The sequence below is a fragment of the Dicentrarchus labrax genome, unplaced genomic scaffold (assembly GCF_905237075.1).
Source record: "Dicentrarchus labrax unplaced genomic scaffold, dlabrax2021, whole genome shotgun sequence".
Lineage (NCBI taxonomy): Eukaryota > Metazoa > Chordata > Actinopteri > Moronidae > Dicentrarchus > Dicentrarchus labrax.
The window spans coordinates 11,195,138-11,215,477 of record NW_026136717.1 but is presented as its reverse complement, the minus strand read 5'-3'; the positions used below and the strand labels follow the sequence as shown (position 1 = coordinate 11,215,477).

Here is a 20,340-nt window from a genome sequence, read left to right as displayed (position 1 = left end):
GGGAGTGTTTATATTGTTAGTTAATTCTCACGTGAGAGCGATGCGTCAAGGTAGACTGCAAACGGCAAAATGGGCCCGGATGTTATGAGATATAGGCTTCAAAATACATGCGCATAGTTGGTCGTAGTTGGAAAATAAAGGGGTATGTCTTAAGACTGTTCAATATTCATGATAAAAAAAACGTACCTGAATTAGTTTGTTAAGTATGAACAGTCTGCTGTGAAAGAAACCAAAAATATCTGTTTAATTTAATTCTTTATTTATCTTATTGTGAAAAGCTAAACCGGAAGTTACCATTTTAACTCTTTTTGGTATGACAGTATGTTAGCTGTCTGGTATCATAGTCCAGTTTTGTGAGCTTTTCAGTGGCGTACTTTCGTTAATTTACTTCACCGTCGATTGGAAACTACTCCACTTTCACAGTATGTGTGGTATTAGTTAGGTTAGCGTATATGTAAGGATGTACAGTGTTAGTTTGAGTTGCTAACAATAGCTGAAAGTAAAGCTAGCTCTCCAGAGCCTTTTCGGAAGAGTTGTAGTTATCGTTAGCTGTGTAGTTCACTGACCCTCGGCTACATGGCGACTTAGCAACGCTGCTTTACATCTCCAAATTCCGGGGAAGCGTCATAACTTTACGGGATTACTGTTTTTAGCAACCATGTCTCAACTTGTTGACTCTGACGATACCACTCCATTGCTCGGGGATGACGCAAGCAGGTGAGTGCAGAGTTCAATGGACTTGACAGGTAACCTCTGTAACCTCAGCTGGGGTTGACACAGGGTGCTGTAGTGCATTCAACAAGCTAGATCAAATATTACTAACCCTGTACTGCATGTTATCTGTGCATTATGTAAACCATTCAGGTCTGTGGTGTCTGTGAGCCTATATAAATAACCTCAAATCACCTTTACTGACCTGTCATATTGCCTGTGTACAGCGATGACTCTCAGGATGAAGATTACAAGAGTCGGTGGAGGTCTATCCGAGTCATGTACTTCACCATGTTTCTCAGCAGTGTCGGTGAGGATGCCCCAGATTAAAACTTTAAGAGTAATGTAGAAGGTCCAGTCAAACCAGCTGAAACACAAACACACAGCAGTAATGGCATTGCTGCACCCTGAAAGAGTAGTAGCTGAATGATGCATTTTAATGTTCGTCTGGCTTGTGTTTGGTATGCCATGATTGAAAAGACAATGTTTTGGACCTTTGACAGCATGTGAAGCACCTGTGTTGTTATGTGCCCTTTCAGGTTTCACGATTGTCATCACATCACTGTGGCCGTATTTGCAAAAGGTATGTATGCCGTGCTATTTTCTTTCTAAAAGATTCTTGTCTGATACCGCTGCCAATAATGCAAAGTAAGACACTTTTTGTTTGCTGTTCAAAAGCAATCTCGGTAGGGTAAACAGGAAGTGAAAGAAGCTACAATGGATATTTAGGGCACTTTAATTTGGATTTAGCAGAAGTTCTGCACTTACCCTGTACGTTAGTCAAACTGAGTAGTAAAGCAATTCTTAATACTGTAGCAGGGTTTTCCAAACTCATGTCAAAGACCCCCACAATAGATGCACATTAGACCACAGACCCCAGTTTGAGAGTTGTAAAGAAATCCCCTCTGAGTATTGTTTGTTATTCTTACGTTTGAAGATTATGAAGTCTTCATAATCAATCAATGATCAAACCGGGTTCACTATAAGTTACAATCAATAAAAGCAGCCTAAACTATTTCTCCCCTAACTAACTCTAACTTTGAAATGGGATAAAAGTTTATATATATTATATTCCTCCTTTTGCCATTCAAGGACCTGATTGGTTTCCAGACCCCAGTTTAAAAACGACCAGGGAACACTCAAATGTATCTGCATGCATCAATAATTTGACTCTAAAAGTTGTTCAACTGTTGTCTTATGTATTTGCATTGTAGCAATGTCTTCCATAGCACCGCTCATGCTTTCACATGTTTATTTTCTTATAGATTGATGATAGCGCCAATGCCACTTTCCTGGGCTGGGTGGTGGCTTCCTACAGCGTCGGTCAGATGGTGGCCTCACCCCTTTTTGGCCTTTGGTCCAACTATCGGCCACGCAGGGAGCCACTGGTGTGCTCCATCTTCATCAACGTGTCAGCCAATATCTACTATGCCTATGCATACCTGCCCCAAACCAATAACAAGTTCCACATACTCATGTCCAGAGCCTTCGTGGGCTTTGGAGCAGGTGATTTGTGAGGGCCTGAATATGCTTTGAATAATGTATTTTCTGTGTTTTGTGTTTATGTCCACATAACTGCATTTTAATACATGTATTCTCATTTAATTCAATCACATTTGCTCACAAACTGTACACATGGCCCTGCTCTACCATATAATGGTGTGATCCATGTAACACAGTTCCTGACATTAGCTTTTCATGGCAGGTAATGTTGCTGTGGTGAGGTCCTATGTTGCTGGAGCTACGTCACTGAAGGAGAGGACCAGTGCTATGGCGAACAGCAGTGCCTGTCAGGCCCTGGGTTTCATCCTGGGACCAGGTAAAGATGGCTATATTTGTTCATATTGTGTGTAAACCAGCCCAGTATGGACAGCAGTGATGCGAGTGTGTTGTGGGCCTGTTTGTGTTAACATTTGCATATCTTTATTTATGTTAGCTCTGCAGGCATGCCTGTCATTCATTGGTGAGCGTGGTGTCACGGTTCAGATCATAGACCTGCAGCTCAACATGTACACTGCTCCGGCTTTCCTGGCTGCAGCTTTTGGCATCATCAACATCCTGCTGGTTCTTCTGGTGCTGAGGTGAGGCTTTCCCTGCCTGTATACGCAATGAGTCTCCTTGTTTTTCCTGTAGATTTATTGGTTTGAGGATTTGAGCACATCAAATAGAGATCCACATGGTGTTTACTCCAACACCACAGTCGTAGATCCTTGGATTTAGCTACACTGCTGTCATTTTATGTAAAAAGAAGTCTCTCAATGCTATTTAAATCAGTTAAGATGTCTGTTGTGATTATTGTTAACAGAGAGCACCGAGTTGATGACCACGGAAGACACATTCGAGCCATCAACTACACATCAGAAGGTATTTACTGTCTTATTCTAAAATAATGTCCAAACAAAAAAGTTGGATGTAAAAGTGATCTACATAAGTGACATTACCAGGAAAGAAATCATGACGCATACAGCCGTAGTATAAGCCAATGCTCGTAGTACCACTGAGAATTATAGAGTCCAGATAATTAAGTAAATTTACAACGTTTGTAGTGTTTGTTGCAGGATATTGGTCTTTGTGTTTTAGCCTTTATCATCTTCTTCCCTTTTCTGTAGACAGAGTTGACGTTAGTGAAGAAACTGAGGAGACCATCGATCAGGTAGCAGTCCTGACTTCCAACGCCCTCTTCTTCATCGTCATGTTCATCTTTGCAGTCTTTGAGACGTATGTATTTCGTTACAGATTACCTGGCACCCACGTTAGAATACAACAAAGACTTTCATAATCATTTGTATAAAGTTTTAAAAAATCTGACTTTATATTTTTAGCATTGCCACCCCTTTGTCCATGGACATGTTTGCCTGGACAAGGAAGGAAGCTGTGCTATACAATGGCATCATCATCTGCTGCATTGGATTTGAATCCATACTGGTGTTTGTAGTTGTCAAAGTGGCCTCTCAAAGGTACCCGCCCTCATGCAATATATATATATATATATATATTTCAGCTTCTGCAAATTTGGTTATAATCTAGAAGTACATTTATTTCCTTGCAGGGTCGGGGATCGTCCTGTGTTGCTAGCAGGCTTGGCCATTATATTCTGTGGCTTCTTTATTCTGCTTCCATGGGGAAATCATTACCCTAAAATCCAGTGGGCAGGTATGCACTGTTTCGTTTTTTTGTTTTTGATTTTTATCCTAGTGTGGGGACTTTATAATATTTGTGTGTAGCGGTGCCAACTCTTGGGGGCTAAAGGAATACAGCTGAGCGTTAAACTGGACAACTGTTGAAAACGAACAGTTATGCTGAGAATTCAAGTGTTCGCATTCTGTTTTTCTTTTCAAAATACAGACCTGAAAAACAACTCTTTGGTCAGTCAGATTTCCAAAGCCACTATAGCCTCCAACAGCTCCTCAGAGCCAACAGGCTGCCCGTATGAACAGACCTGGTGCCAGTATACCCCCGCCATCCACCTGGCCCAGTACATCTCAGCTGACATCCTCATCGGGGTGGGATACCCAGCCTGCAACGTGATGTCCTACACACTGTATTCCAAAATCCTCGGACCCAAACCTCAGGTGAGGAGACTGTAGTGGTGTTTTGAAAGATAGAAAAATGATTTTGGTGCTTTAAACCACTTTGAATGTGCCCATACATCTCTCTGTTAAACTTTGCTGAACACCAGAATGTGGACGTTTACTGTTGCTTTCTGCAGGGTGTGTACATGGGGTGGTTGACAGCCTCAGGGAGCGGGGCACGGACACTGGGCCCAGTCTTTGTCTCCCAGGTCTATACCATCCTGGGACCCCGCTGGGCCTTCAGTCTCATCTGTGGTATGGTGGTAGGCGCCATCGTCCTCCTCAGCTCTCTTTACCACAGACTCATCGCGTTTTCTGTACGCCACGGAAGGGCTGCAGAATAACAAGTCAGGATGCACACCGGGGACACTGGTGGCTGTTTTTATTCTCAAAGACTTGAAGCCAGAACTGCTGTAATGAGAGCTCTGTTGCTGTTACTTACTTTATAATGTAGGAACTGATAAGCCTCCTATGAGAGTTTGTGACTCAGGGATGATCTTTAAACTCTAAGGCGAAGAGATAAGACCGGGGTTATTTCTCATGACTTGACATAAGATGGCTGCTTCGTGAGTTAACAGGGAGCTACCACTGCGGCAGCACTTTTACTCACGTGTGAAAGAAGCCACGTGACGCCTTTTTCATAATCTTGTATGGCATTGTCTTGTATGAGGTGGGTCCTTGATATCAAACTGATAATAATTTTAAATTGAGTTACTAAATGTTTGTTACTGAAAGCTCAAGTTTTATGTATTTGCATTGTTGGTCACAAAGATCAATTAATAATCATATTTTTTAATACACAAACTACTTTAGCAAAGCCTTTGTAAGACCTGAAAAGTTTCCCAGCATGTCTTTGCATTAAATTCTAATACTAATTTGTGAAATCTACGAGCGCAGGAGCAACCATGAACTTTTTAAAGGTACTTGAAAACAAATCCTATCAAATTGTTTGATATTTAGTTTGTCATTTGTCATTCATTAGACATTGTGACATTCCCTTTACTTTATATACTGATTAACAGCAAAAAAACTATTTCAAAAAATGTTCAAAGTGGAGAATATGAGAGAGGTTCAGTTCAGTTTTACTGTGCAATGACTGTTGTGCAAGAAATGACCCTTGAAAGAGAAGCAAACATTACGTAAATGGTTTAGATTAAAGATTTCCATTGAAACATTTCCACATTCAGCTCTTTTCCTATAAAGAATATATTGATGTTATATTTTTAAATATTGTTCCTATTTCCGTTAAAGGCTCCACTTGTGGTTGTTTCAGACTACAGGTTGTTGTCTACCTGAAATCATTCAGAAAGTTATGTGTGAATGTGTGAATGCTAATGATTTTGAGTGATGCATTAAACATTTAATATGATCTTAGATTCTCATTGTCACTTTATTTTCAGTTTGATCAGGACTGATGAAGCAATCAAGTAAGAAAATGCTTTTTCATCCCTTATGTGCAGAATACAACATAATACACTGTGTAAGACTTTCCTCAGGGGAGGATTTAAATGTTACAGCAGCACAAGAGACTGTCAAAAGGGTATAAAAACCACTGAAGAGCTATCTACATGAAATTAAATAACATTTAAAAATGTATAAACCATTTTAATTTACATTATCCTGTAAATAAATAAATTGTACACGTATATATGTGCAAAATAATGAGTCTAGTAGTCCAACTGCAAAAATATTATTGTCTTTATTTGGGTCAATATCCATAATATATATACTGCCAATAGATAAAGTAAATTACACGTAAGGGAGTTTCACTGTATGTGTATGTGTCCAGCAGGGGGAAGCACATTGACGCCTCATGACGGGCTGGAACGTATCCAGCGTCGCCGCCATATTGGTCGGGTCTCCTCACTCTATGCTAGCACCAGAGTCAGTCGGAGTCAACGGAGAGCGAGCAACTATGCCCGTATTTTGTGCAGCTTACAGTTGCAATAACCGGCGCAGTATTGATACCAGATGGCGTGGGATTACCTTTCACAAGTCAGATTGAACAATAATTTTGGTTATTTTACCATTTATAATATTATGTCATCGTAACTAACGTTACTTACGTGTAACGTTATTACAGCAGGAACTGGTACTCTCTCTCATTGTCTTGCTGTTTTTTTTCCTTCTTCACATTTTGAAGGTTTCCCAGTGATACAGGCCTGAGGAGGCAATGGGAAGTTGCTATAAGACGGGAGGGTTCGTCAAAGCTCTGTAGTGAGCACTTCAAGCCTGATGATTTTGACAGGACGGATCAGATTGTCAGGGTTAGAGATGCTGCGAAATCAAATGAACAATCAAACTTGTTTCTTTATTAAAATATCAAATTAATTCATTTATACATTCATCAATATGCCATAGCCTACCATATGTCTTTGTTAAAGAGCATAATACAAAGTCTTTTAGCATGAAAGCACGTATTTTTCAATGTGTGACCGCGTCCTGTATCACAACAAAATCTCTGCCGTTTGTAACAAACCAGACCGTGTGAAAATCCGGTAAAGATTCGGGGAGTTCTGATTGTTGTAGTTGGGGATAGACCTTCCTCAGTAGAAATAAATGTAGGGGGGGCGCATTGGGGACCCATCCAAGATGGCGGCAGTGCTGATACGTCAGCTCCAATAGGCAGCGCCACTGCGTCTATATTATGTCTATGGTAAGGGCACCATCAAATTACAACGAGTCGAGTTGTAATTACGACTCGAACTATTAGGAGATTAAAGTCATAATATTACCAGAATAAAGTCGTTTTAATGAGATTAAAGTCGTTAAACTTAAAGCCTTCCCTGTATGTCACAAACCGCTGTACGCCACTTGTCTCAAAGCTTGTACGGTAGCTTCTTGATCACAGTGAGCATACTTGCTGATGTATTGAGATCACACAAGTTATATACATCTTTCATGGCATTACAACATCCACGTAAGAACAGACTGAATGCTTGTAAAGCCTTTGCATCCTCTGATTTAATTGACGGCCATGACAATATTTTATTCGTGTAAGCAGATGCAATTACATGATCATATCCAAAATGTTCATGGAGCAAAGCCTTTGCTGTAGCATATCCATTTCCATCAGTCATATGTTGACAGCTTTTGATTAACTGTTGTGGCTGCCCCCTGGTGTATTGCTCCAGGTAGTGAAGGCAGTCAACTCCATTGTTGGCCTTTTGTTCTATTGTTTGTTCAAATGTTTGCATAAAGGCGTGATACTGCAGTGGATTGCCATCGATGATCTGAATGTCCCTTTTTGGCAGTGATGCTAGACTTTGCTGCTGCACCAGCATCGATGTTATTTCATTCTGTTTTTCCATTATAGACAGCATGTTATGTTCACTGAAAGAGGGTTAATTTATATCTTTGAGATGACACACTGGGGGGCGCTGCATCCTTAGGAGCTGTGCTCTGTGGTTTTGTTGGCACCAAGGGCCCCTTTTGTACATAATTGGCTCCTTCATGTTGCTTTGACCTTGCGCCTCCTAAACATGGATGTAAACTCCTTACTTCAGGCGGTGGTCCTATTCCATCGCTTCCATCTTTATATGGTACAAAAGGTTCCGCCTGGATATTAAGTCCCTTTTCAAAATAAGACTCCATGCCATCCAGTTTCCTAGAAGAAGCACTCCTCACACTGGCTCCAGAGGTTCTCAAGACTTTTGCCATGGATGCAGCTATGTCTGCTTCAAGTTGAAGCTGTTCTTTTTGTTTCCTTATTTGCTCTTCCTGCTCTTCAAGAGCATGTTTTTCCTTGAGCAACCTTTGCCGTGCCAGTAAAGCAGCCATTTCAGCCTCAGCTCTGAGACATGCAGATGCAGTAGATGACACATTAGACTTTGGGCCATGTTTAACGCTGCCTTGATTTGAAATGCTGTCACGTGGTGCTATTTCATCCTGATCATCATTTTGAAGATTTTGGTGAAATTGTAGCTCTTCTCCATTTTCCTGTGCATCCTTTTCCACTGATGATCCCTCCTGCTGATTGTTTTAAACCATGCTTCAACATCCTCAATGCATCCTTCTATATGTGTATTAACCTTTGAAAACCATAGCCCTTGTTTTTGTTGTTCATCAGTTGGAATTAATGGCATTAGAGATTCATGCAAAGCAGTAGCATCATCAGATAACTGCATCAAAACATCCGACTGAGGTTTGAACATTTTTCTCATCCCATGTTTTCACTGGGAGCGTGGTGACGTCACCGTAAGTACCGTAGGGCGGGGCACAGACAGGGGGAGGAGCTTTGCCAAGAGCGGGAAGTGGTGTCACAGCGCGCATGCGTACAATAAAAGGCAAGTTGCGTCTGGTGCGTTCATGAGATGCAGAAAGTGGCGGACAGCCTGCGACGAGCGAATAATGACCGCGGGCAAAGTTAGAGACTGTTAACATTAGCGTTAAACTAATGCAAGTTTGTGTTTGTTTAACTCGAATTAATGAGTATATGAAGCTGGGTGAGGGCGTGTATTACTAAACATGGATACATATACAGACGAGACGGGTGAGGAAATGAATGTTTTTTCCTGTTATAAGAAGTTCGTGGCTACTTTAGCTAACAAGCTAACTTGCTAGTTAGTTGAAAGTTACCACTAACTAAGCACAGATACATTTCTTCATTATTCTCTTGGTTTTACTCAACGCTAACGATATTGCAGTAATTTAACGTTGTTTCGTTGTCTTCTTCGTTTCAGAGTTTAGAGATATCGGGATGTTCGTAAGTACACATTTTTAAATTGTCCTCTCTGATGAGTGCCCAAAAGCACAGAGCTCATGGCGCCCACATGTTGGCGTTGTGTGAGTGGCGATAATGTCCCTCACATGAATATTACTAGACAGATACTGCTCTGCTCTGTGTAGCAGCAGCAGCAGCCTGTCATATAGCAGTTGTTTCATCAGACTGAATCTGTCTGGCTGACTGTGTTTTGAGAGAGTTTTTAGATACACGTACTCACTTCCTGTTTATATTGTGCATTGTGAAGTGCGCGGCGTGCCGAGCCTTCATGATACTAAACAACAACAGAGTTAGACATATCTGATACTTATATTAGTTAGAAAACATTCATATATTAAGACCTACGGTTAGAATTATTAAAGCAGCTACTTGTTTGCAGATAATACATTGAATTTCCATTGCAGATAAACAGTGTTATTAGCATGCTGAATGTTAGGCTCACTCACTCCTCCTTCCACTATCTCATATGATATCAGTTTATTTCTTGACCTTGTGATAGAACCAAACCCTCAGCTTGACTTACACGCTTTATTGTTTCACTTCATGAGGCTTCTTCTCATCTCATAGTGTTTTCCAAATAACATTACTGCTGGTCACATGTAGTTAATGACTCCATCACAGCAAATTACTTTAAAGGGTAGGCTTAGCTTTTAAAATGCAGACGTTTTCAGCCAATTAGATGCAGTCTCCTGAGTAGTGGTCGATCGATATCGGCTGTTAAATGGCGGGTACCGATATTTAAAAAACTGGGCTGCCAATGGCCGATATATAACGCTGATATCAAAACAAATAAAAGTCATGTGTGATTCTATTCTACACAAAATTCAGGCTTACAGCAGGATAGGAGAGTTATAGTACGGGGTTAAACTTTTTCACCACCTTCCCAAAAGGGGAGTGCTAATGTCGTTCCACGGTAGCCACACTGACGAGGCTGCCTGCAGATATGTGTGAGACATTTATCTGCCTCATGAGTACGGATATCACAGATACTGATTATCTCAAAATGCCAGATAAGCGTCAGACTGTTAAATCAGCCTATCGCTACTCTAGAGCTGTGTTTACTGTTAGTCAGTGCAAGGAAAATACCTTCTCTGTTGAGTATTCAGTGAGTCAGCTCACACTGGGTAAATGAAAGTGAAACCTATGGATGCAGTGCTTCAGTGTCTGCTTGAGGTCACAGTCAGTGCTGGCATTGGCACGTAGTATGTAGGAAAATGTAAAGTTTCAAGGCTGAAGGTGCTGAGCTAATCTGACGGTTGTAAGAAACTACGTGGAACTGACCTACAAATCCCTCTTTCTCTTGTCTAGCAAAGGGTTGTGGATATGTTTGAGAGTCGTCCTGGTTTTCAACGGATTGTAAGACTTGGCCTTCTTGGTAAGAAGACATCATATTACACATTTGACACACACAAGTCTGTTCATTTTTTGTTTTGGTGAATTACATGAACCCAGTGTGACGTTTGACACATTTATTCAGGAATTCAGTTTATGAAACATGTTGTCAAACTTATAAAATGTTCTCTTTCCTAGCCGAAATGGACTACAACGATGAGCTAGATGATGCAGGTGAGGATGATAATGATTATGAAGATTGGAGACATCGTGGTCATACTTCCCGTGCATACCCAAGGCTCTCTGACAGGAGCAGTGATAAAGGATTAAGTGGGAACCATACAAGGTCACCCACCTCTATTTATCAGGTTCCACTGCATTACTACGCCTCAGCTCGTGATGTTCCTCACCCACCTTCTGTAAAAGCTGAGGCAAAGGAGAGCGTAAGTTCACTTTATTTTGTCACTTTTGTCAAGTTGGCTGATTTCATTATGATGTGAAGTGATTCAAATCTATACAATGTTTTCTGCAACTCTTAGGATACTGAAAGAAGAGCCAGATTATTACAAGGAGCAAAGAAAAGCAAAGGAAAGGCTGAAAAGAAGCGGCTTAAGAAACAGGTAAATACTGCAATCTCCAATATGAGTTGATGTGAGTGAATATCAAATTGTGTCAATTGAAACTTCATTGTGTGTTTTCTTGCCATACAGAAACGGAAGGAAAGAAAACGGCTTGAGAAGTTGGAGAAGGAAAAACAAAACCCTGTAAAAAGTGAAGAGGTAGAGACCATTTGTGTATCGCTAATAGGAAATAAATCAATGTGCACAACAGGATCTTTAACACGTTTGGTTTTCTGTTTTACAGGGAAGAGACGAGGCAGCGCAATCTAAAGCAGAGGAGAGTGCATCTGTTAATGATAAATCCAATTCCAGTGTTAAAGACTCAGCTTCAGCAAAAGATACAGACAGTAGTGATAGTAGTGAAGACGAATCCAGTGATGAAGATAGCGACACCAAGAATGACTCGGGCGACTCTGAGGTACCAAGTGCGCTTCTTATTGTAATACGTACTCGTGTTTATATTTAATCAAAAAGAGGTTTTGCATCTTCCCCAAATCTTTGTGCGATATATTGCTGTCTACAGTTTAATTTGGCTGCTTAAAGATATAAATCCAGTATGCCTGTAATGTAAACATGGCATACTTTTGCAAAACATTAATGGTGAAGTTATTTAGACTGCTGCAGAGTGGCCATATTGTAAAGTAGCAACCAGTGAATTGTTTTCCCCCAAGTGAGAGGCATCGTTTCAGTTTTAATGTCATTCATCCACAGTTGCCAACAGGAATCCCAGAATTGTGACACTGTTTATTGGAAACGCTTTAAAATTAGCTCTTGTCATTTTACAGAATGTTAAATTAAAAGAAACTAACCCACCTCTCTTCTGTTCCTAATTATATATTTATTTAGGAACTAGATATGACAAGTTCTTTTGTGAGTAAAGCTGCTCTCATAGCCAGGAGGAAAATAGAGCAGAAGCCCAAGCCTGAGTGGAAGGAGAAAAAAAAGACCCCAGTTAAAGAAGAACCTAAAACCGTCCCTGACAAACCTAATGAAACACTGGAGGCAGAGAAGGTAAAGTATCTTGTATAGAAGTAAGATTCTTAAAAGTAATGACAGATGATTACTATTCTAGTGACTATATATGGACCATAATTTGTCCTTTTGATATATGGGATAAGCTCGCTCATCTCATTTCTCTTACTGTCTGAACAGGATGCTGCTGGCCCTACCAGCCCCACTTTTGAAGATAATGTAAGAATAAGTACTGATCTTGCAAGTAAGTTTTGTCCATCTCAAGTACACAAACTCCAAATGAGTTGATCATGAGGAAATAGTTATTCATATATGAACTTTGAAAAGATTTTAATTTTCTCCTTTTTTCCCCCCTATAGATACTGGAAATAGGTTTGCAAGTGCTGGAGACTTTAATATGGCTGTGAAGTATTTCACGGATGCAATTAAATACAACCCTACAGAGTTTAAGTAAGGACCTGTTCATTTGAAGTAAATTCACTGTTGGTTAAACCACCACTGATCTTTTAGCAACATTTTAACGCCCATTTCTGTCGCAGGTTGTTTGGCAATCGTTCCTTCTGTTTTGAAAAGATGCAGGAATATATGAAGGCGCTGACTGATGCAGAGTTGTGTCTCAGCATGTGTCCAGGCTGGGTTAAAGGTCTGTTTAGGAAGGGCAGAGCTTTGGCAGGTCTAAAGGTAAATTGTTTCTAATAATGTGTGCTCAACTATAAGTTTCATTTAGTAAAGTCCCAGTTGATGTGTAGGATGTATGCTTGTTGGTGGAAGGCAGAGTAATCTAAAAGTTACCAGTATGCCAATACCTTTGCAACAACTTTACCTGATTTCAAGCAACATCTAGCTCAGTTATAGATAGTGAAAATAGTTAGTAGTAATTGCGGCCCATGAGCCACTGTTTAGTGTAAACTGTGTAGAACTATGTCCATAAAACTATGGTATGTATCAAAGTGACTAACTTCTAAAGCTAAAGTCGTTTTTCATGTGAGTGTTTACATGGTTTACTCAGTGTTTCAGGTCGGAATGACTTTGTGATCACTTTGGCCTTGTTGCAACACCAGTGAATTAAATGTCATTGAGCTGCAGAGGCTCACATTATTTACTCAGACTTGTTTTGACTAGCTGTTGCTGTAAACATTAATAACTGGGCTGATTAGTCCAGCAGCATGACAGTCAATGAGCCTGCACTTTGATTTAGTCCTGAGGTAGCGAGTGGTGAAAGCTCATCCCCCCCCCCCCACACACACACACACACACACCTCCCTCACCCTCTCTTCTTCCTGCAGAGGTATGAGGAAGCTGCCCAGGCCTTCAGGGAGGTTCTCAAACTGGACAGTTCCTGCGCAGAAGCTGCCCAAGAACTGATGCGGGTGCAGATAACACAACTAATGGTGTGTAGTCGTCAATAAGAGGGGGGTCATTGCAGACTAATGGAGTAATCATTCACTGAAGGTGTTTTAACCTGGGTATCTGTTTTGTTTCAGGAGTATGGTTTCACTCGAAAGCAGAGCTCAAATGCTTTAATTATTCACGGGACAGTACAAAAAGCTTTAGAGGTTCTGTCACAATTAAACTATCAACCAGGTGAGTGTTTAATATCAAGGGTTAGATTTAAATACTGCAATGCATCAGAGGAAATGAAAATCCCATTTTTTTGTTGTTTACCTGTGCTTGAATCTGTTTGTACTCCGCACCAACACTAGTCTTTTGTGTTTAGGAGCTATTCAAAATGGCACTCTCCCACTGGCTCAAGTAGCGAATGTCAGCGGAGTCTCTCCAGTCCTTTCAGCCAAAACCAACCCTGGTCCTCCTCAGTCCAAGGACACGCCAAATACACCGTTTAAGAACAAGCCTTTAGACCCAGTCCAGAATATGTCGAATGTCAAGATTCAACCGAAACCTATTCCAAATCAGGCCATGAAGACAACCTGGCTACCACAGTGAGTACAGATTCAGAGTAAAGTAAAATGTCTACTTCTTCTCTTCATCTAGAGGGTTTGCCTCCCTGCTGATCATTACTACTTGTTCTCTATGTAGTTGAAGCATCTGGCACTGACTATAGCTGTGTCACCTGTATGTTTTGAATGTACATAACAAAGACATAGTTGGAGGGGGTGCAGATCTTTTATTTAATGCCAAGGGGGTGTGTGTGTGTGTGTGGCTGATAATTAATTTTCATATTGGACAAGCTCAAGTAAGCACTTTACAGACAGTATACGTACGGTTATCGGTATTGCTTCTTGTCTAATTAGACCATATATTCCAAGAGAACGGAAAATCATTGAATGCTTTCATGCAGTTCAAACTTTGTGTTATGACTGATGGTGTTTTTATCTACAAAATAACAACCAGGAGCTCTGCATAGGTTGTGTCACATAATCGGTCACCTTAATTTTCTTTTAAACATGTTCAATTAATCAATATGTTCTGTCAATAGGGAGCTGTTTCCAGTTTGGGTGGGAAACTTGGTTTATCCAGTAGATGAGGACACAATAACCAACTTGTTTAACAAGTAAGAGAACATTGAATCACTGTTCTGTTTTTAGTGAGACACTAAAGCGTATTTTTCATATTATGATTTACAGTTTAACCTTTTGTAGTAAGTGATTATTTACCCTTCTCTTCTCTTCCAGGGCCGGAGAGGTCTATAGTGTGAAGGTTCTGGCTTCCAAACGATGTGCCTTCGTAAACTTTACAAAACAAGAGTATTGTGATGAAGCAATCCAACGCTTTCATGTAAGCACACTCTCACTAATGGGCTTACATTACAGTGTTTACAACTACAGGCTGCTTTTACCTACTTCAGTTGCAGTTCATGGATACTGTAATGGGTTGCAGTCATTTGATTTAAAAAAAAAAAAAAAGTGATTGCTTTAAACTGTTTTCCTTCCTATGCACTATTTTTTTCGACACACAAGGCCAGTTGATAACGAAACAGGAAATGCCCCAGAATTACCCGTATTCAGTGCTACAAGAAATTGTAGCGCAGTTAGAATGAAAACCTACATTTTTAATATTGCTGCTCTTTTATATTTAGGATTTCAACTAGTTCTGACTTTCTAATAACAAAAATCTAGAGACAGTCACCTGTTGCTCTACAAGACTGGTGATATGTTTATTACATTGTACTTGTTTCAGCTACAACTACCTTACTACATTAGTCCTAATGAGCCCTGCTATCGGGTCACTCTTAACGACAGACACTTTCGAATTTGGTCCCTGAGATAAGCCATTATCATTCCCTCTCCTACATGCACACAATGGGGTTGTAGGTCTTTGCTTTCTTCCAGCCTATTGATATTTACTCCTTCTATAAAATCACTTTGTTTTTTGTTGACTTCTTCAGGGCTTTGAGCTTAACGGCATCAAGATTGCTGTGAGATACCCAGACAGGATTCCTCCAGGTATGGGCATTTCCAGATCTGCCCTCAAAGCAGACGACCTGCAAGACGAGGATGTCGGGTGAGTGAATTTATAGTCAAACATTTGGGGAAATATTCTTATTTGCTTTCTTTCCTGGAGTTCAATAAGAAGATTGACACCCTTCTGACATCTGTCTAATAAGTATAGACATGGTTAGCTCAGCTTATGTCAGCATAAAGGGCAGAAAGTGCTCTCTCAAGGTGACTGAGGTACACATTGTCACTAATTCTTAACATTTCTTCCATCTGCCCAGCATTTCTGTGCAGTGTCTCTCTGCTGGTAGACTCCAGGAATGTGGAGTATTTGGCATATAACTCTTACATTTCTCTCTGTATAGATCAAACGAACAAGATACAACACTTTTACATTTATAGTGAGCTTTAAAGTGGCTAACAAGCATATCTTTATCAGACAGAGAGAGACAGAGCCAGGCTAGCTGTTTGACTCTACCTCCAATCTTTTTGCCACCAGTATGGAGCTGCAGCCAGGATGTGATTAACTGAGCATAGACAGAGAGGTGGTGACAAACTTTTCAAGTAACGCTCAGCAAAACGGAATAAGCGTACTTCCCCAATGTTTTCTTCTTCAATATAACCATTGCTAGCTTTAATCAAGTGCTTGGAGTAATAACAGACTAATCACACTTTTAAAGCTTAGTTGCTGTTAATATTTAATGCTGAACTATACGTACTATTGTCAGAAACCCTCCTTTTCAAGCGGTCTCAGTCCAGTTGTTTGCTTTCACACCGGCCAAAATGAACCACACTAACCGGGCTTTGTTTTAACCAACCCAAACAGATCAGGTATCAAAGCACCCTTAGACTGCATTAGTTTAAGCTAGGTGTACCAAGAAACCTGGAACCTGAGTATAAATCTGTAACATCTCACATCTAATCCATTGGTTACAGGCAGAGGTACGTTGGTGGGGCGAATGCAGTTGGAAGCCGAAGACCCGTCCGCCCTTACAGACACGTCCCCGACTACAGAGGCAACCACACATACTGAAAGGAAACACGATGCCTCAGGGCTATCTGTCCTCAATAAAAGCAGAACCACTTATACGGTCTAATATACATTTATCAGTGGTGTCTAATACACATCAAAAGGAATCTATGGGCTTTTAAGGCTATGCTAACTTTTGTTTTATCAGAGTTTTTAATGTACTTTTTTTTTTTTTTTTTTTTTTTACATTAAGCTTTTGTTAGGGGTTAAGAGCGAAGCATTGTCTATAGTCATAATGACTTCATCACCCTAAACATATTTAAGTATTCAGAAGAAAATCCGTAATCGGATTAAATAGTTTGAAGGCAGAATGAGTAGGATTTGTCTGTTTGTAAACATGATTCAGAGTTGGAGACTGAGGAAGCGAGCAGTGCTCAAGTAAGAGTGAATGGAAAGTCGTCGCACTATTAGTGAGAACAAAGCAGTGGATCAGAAATAGTTATTTTTTGACTGTTTAACGGTGGATATGCTCTAAAGCACAAATTAACACTGCCACACCTCCGTTAAACCCTGCTGGAAGGAAGCACATTTCATTGCGTGTGTCTGTGTGCGTGTCTGCCTGCCTCACCCTCGGTCAGACAGAGTAGAAGAGAGACAGACCAACCTTGGTTGCTACATTTTTACCAAATGAATAGATATGCAAAAAACCCAAAAGCGGTGCAGCTGTGAGAATTTGAAGGTTCATTAATGAAGTTTTGAACAATTTGTTACAGGCCTTTTAGTATTAGTCAGAAAATGACTCCCACTGATTTAAAAAAATAAATAAAAGAATTGTTTTTGTTTTAAGACTTTTATGCAAGCTCATGATCCAGGTATAACAACCACAACTTTCTGATGCCAAGATTGTTAAAGCTGGACTAATATTCTGTAGGTTAATATTGGTACTTTTATTATACTGTCATATACATGGAAATCAATTACTAATTTACATGTTTCACTTCATTTATAAACTGAGAACATGGTTTGTCCAGCAGACGCCTATGTTTACACTCTGCAGTATGAGCCCCATGGCCATACAGGAATAATTACTGCTATACTTATTTACATATGGTGAACTTTAAAATGAGGTGTTACAAGAGCTTCAGATTTATGACCTGTATCTAAATGATCTGTATTCTCTGTATTATGAATGACCTTTTACTATTCAGTATACCGTTAATACAATCCTTACAATCTGGAATGCAACTGCATTATTTAGTTGCACTCTTTAATGTCTCATTGTTAATTCTTTATCCATAAGACCTTAGAGGATTACAGGTCTTCAGCGGTGGTTGATCATGGGGGCGGGGGGGCGTACGTTATATTTTTCATATGCCCTCATTAATGATGGAATTTGTATTCTTTAAGAATTAAATGTTATTTCATACCCTGAGTTCCTGTCTCATCATTTAAAACGGTCTTAAACCACTGGGGGCCCAGTATAGACAGGCTGTTGAGCTATGAATTGTGTACAAAATTTCCTTTTAATGCAGAAACCTCAAGACACACGGCAGCTCCTAATTGTATTTTGCCTACAGGCCAGAAGATAGAAGTTTGTATAATAAAGCATAATGTGGGAGAAAAGGTTTGATTTGTATGGAGCTGTGAAGTGATATGTACCACCTGAGTAAAACCAACTAATAGAACTTATTCATAGAGTTTGACACTGAGTATAGATTAATGCTGGAGCCATTCTGAGGTGCCTGACAGTTGGGTTGATGTATTTGAGCATATTTCTGAACAAAATTAATCCAATTATGGCAAACTAAGTGACTTACAGTGGCTTTCAAGGTCCCTGGGAACATTCGCCCTCTCTGTCCAGGTGATAATCCAGCTTTCAATTTGAGTTGATTGAATTTTCCAAACGTGGTCCCGACGTCCACAAGCCAACAGAGGGCAGCACAAGCAAAGTCTTGAATCCGGCAACTTGGAGAATCCTCCGAACACACACTGCCGTGTGGAGAAATAATTCTTCTGTGGTGGGAACTCTTCCTATTACAGCACGACTGTCTGATAGATTGGATATAACACACATACCGTTGTGGAGCTGGAGTCCTGATCTGCATACAGTGCGTTTCTCCTGCAGCACCTGGAACAACAGCACAGGCAGTTTTGATTTCTGGTTGTCATTATAATTTGACGTATAGGGTTTCTCCAACTTAATGTGAGACTGAAGTAATGAACAGTAGCGCTGGTAGATACTCTTAAGGGTTTGTGTACTTGTGCTAATGACATTTCCCTGAAGCCTCAGTTTGGATGAAGTTCACTTCGTTATGTGGCCGACTGCGCTGTCCAACAGCAGTATGGCCACCAGATAATACATAACAGAGGCACATTAGTAGAACCTTTAGTTCTTAGAAAACTAGATGAGATGGCTTCAGAACATTTCTGCCGTGGACATGTTGAGAAGTTACCTGTTTGTACAGTGTTTGATGATGCAACACCAACCATGAGGCAATCTGTGGTGTGATATCATCAAAGTATGGAAAGACACAAGACCGGCATCCTAATAGTATAGCTACACCTTATAGTTACACCTCGGCACCTTGACGTGGTTGTCTTCAACAGCTGTATGCTACAACATCTGCATAGAACAGTCCTTGAGATCTGAAGGTCACAGTGGAGAGTTTAATATGCTGACCTGACGCAAATTTTAAACTAAATAAACCGATTTAAAATGTAGTAAAGACTCAACTAATGTCATAAATAAGATACATTCCCCGCTAATTAAAATAATCTTCATTTATCATCAATCTTCATCTTATTTAATCAAAAACGGGCCATATCTTCAAATAAAATGCTCGGGAATCCAACTCATCATATCATTAATCCGATGCGATACCAGTGTGTCTGGTCCACGCAGAGCATCGCGTGAAAACTTGTTCCCCGGCTCTTAAAATAATCATATACATATTTAAGCTTTGGCACAAAACTTTCTTTTTTCCATGATCAAGATCAAACATTAACCACATTCAGTTTTTATAACAATATGCATAGAAAAAGGCACAAATCCAAAAACAGCCACAGTCTCCGAGGTCTTAAGCATCTGGTGCCTGTTGGAAAGCAAATTAATGTTTCAGCATCATCAGAAATGCAAAAAATGGAGGTCTTTAGCCAGCAGCAAAAACATTGAACTCCCTGATGTGAACTGATTATTGAATTTTTGCAAGTCTACACCACCTTTCACCTGTCATCCTGCTCGCTTAATATGGAGTTTGTGTATTACCGCCGGTGGAGAGGAGTGAATTATTAGTTTGGAGATCTGATGCTTCTTTCTAAAAAAAAAAAAAAGGCCCACAAGTCATGCGAATATGCAGAACAACCCTTTTGTCTCAGCGTTAATTAGGTAACTTGTCATGGCAAACAAGTTTGTGTTTCATGACTGGAAACAAGGTCACATTTATTCATTCATTCGGGTCCCACCACGGCATCTTTCTCTGGTTAATCTCGAACGAGTAAAATATACATTTAAAGTCTAGATTTACTTTATTTTATTTAAGTATCCCGAAGAAGCAGATCAGCCGGTGTCACATGTTCGTAACTCTTGATCCACTGTTTCCTGGTGCTACGGAGCCTGTTTCCACATGTTCTTTTATAGGAAATGAGATTAAAATACAACTGCTTCGATAGTTCTTTGCGACTGATCTGGCTTTTGATGGCAACTTTGGGCTTAATTAGAGCCAGAAAACTTGTGATGTGCACCCAGCCGTGGCTGTGCAGCAGCAGGCTACGATAATATCTGTTCTTAACCCCCGAGTCTTAAACACTCTCCTCGGGCTAGTTCTGTTCAAATTGCCTGTGGCCAAGGAAAGCTTGTATAATGTCCCAGCCTCCACCAGGTCCTTATCCTGTATTAGATTCACGTCGACGTTACAGCGAAAGAGGGGATAATGAAATGTACCAGGTGATACCCTCTGTAGAAAGTAGGGTTTTTTGCTGTACAGATTGGTGTTATCTCGTCCTGAGGCCACAATTAAGGCTACGCAAGACCTTGTTAAAAAAAACC

General features: G+C 40.3%; 2 protein-coding genes across 2 annotated transcripts; both read left to right on the top strand.

Moving 5' to 3' along the window:
- Positions 1 to 299: 299 nt before the first annotated feature.
- On the top strand, positions 300 to 5,652 carry mfsd8 (major facilitator superfamily domain containing 8). The gene is made up of 12 exons (XM_051428695.1): positions 300 to 717; positions 939 to 1,021; positions 1,251 to 1,294; positions 1,977 to 2,217; positions 2,417 to 2,530; positions 2,648 to 2,792; positions 3,017 to 3,075; positions 3,321 to 3,429; positions 3,534 to 3,668; positions 3,761 to 3,864; positions 4,057 to 4,283; positions 4,421 to 5,652. Exons 1-12 carry the CDS (start codon positions 659 to 661, stop codon positions 4,625 to 4,627), a joined length of 1,527 nt encoding a protein of 508 aa, XP_051284655.1. The 5' UTR covers positions 300 to 658; the 3' UTR covers positions 4,628 to 5,652.
- Positions 5,653 to 8,564: 2,912 nt separating this feature from the next.
- LOC127379284 (tetratricopeptide repeat protein 31) lies at positions 8,565 to 17,727 on the top strand. The gene is made up of 18 exons (XM_051428693.1): positions 8,565 to 8,775; positions 8,966 to 8,988; positions 10,315 to 10,381; positions 10,537 to 10,781; positions 10,878 to 10,958; positions 11,049 to 11,117; positions 11,203 to 11,376; positions 11,805 to 11,969; positions 12,111 to 12,174; positions 12,290 to 12,380; positions 12,470 to 12,611; positions 13,217 to 13,321; positions 13,415 to 13,514; positions 13,648 to 13,870; positions 14,368 to 14,442; positions 14,564 to 14,666; positions 15,277 to 15,392; positions 16,262 to 17,727. The coding sequence occupies exons 1-18, from the start codon at positions 8,751 to 8,753 to the stop codon at positions 16,356 to 16,358; spliced, it is 1,965 nt and encodes a 654-aa protein (XP_051284653.1). The 5' UTR covers positions 8,565 to 8,750; the 3' UTR covers positions 16,359 to 17,727.
- The last annotated feature ends 2,613 nt before the right edge of the window (positions 17,728 to 20,340 follow it).

Excerpts from the sequence above, each read along its gene's own strand:
- mfsd8 (XM_051428695.1), top strand. The coding sequence starts at position 659 with ATGTCTCAACTTGTTGACTCTGACGATACCACTCCATTGCTCGGGGAT. Across the intron at positions 718-938 it reads CTCGGGGATGACGCAAGCAG|CGATGACTCTCAGGATGAAG; the intron begins GTGAGTGCAGAG and ends GCCTGTGTACAG. Across the intron at positions 3,076-3,320 it reads CATCAACTACACATCAGAAG|ACAGAGTTGACGTTAGTGAA; the intron begins GTATTTACTGTC and ends CCTTTTCTGTAG.
- LOC127379284 (XM_051428693.1), top strand. The coding sequence starts at position 8,751 with ATGGATACATATACAGACGAGACGG. Across the intron at positions 10,959-11,048 it reads AGAAGCGGCTTAAGAAACAG|AAACGGAAGGAAAGAAAACG; the intron begins GTAAATACTGCA and ends CTTGCCATACAG. Across the intron at positions 13,322-13,414 it reads TGCAGATAACACAACTAATG|GAGTATGGTTTCACTCGAAA; the intron begins GTGTGTAGTCGT and ends GTTTTGTTTCAG.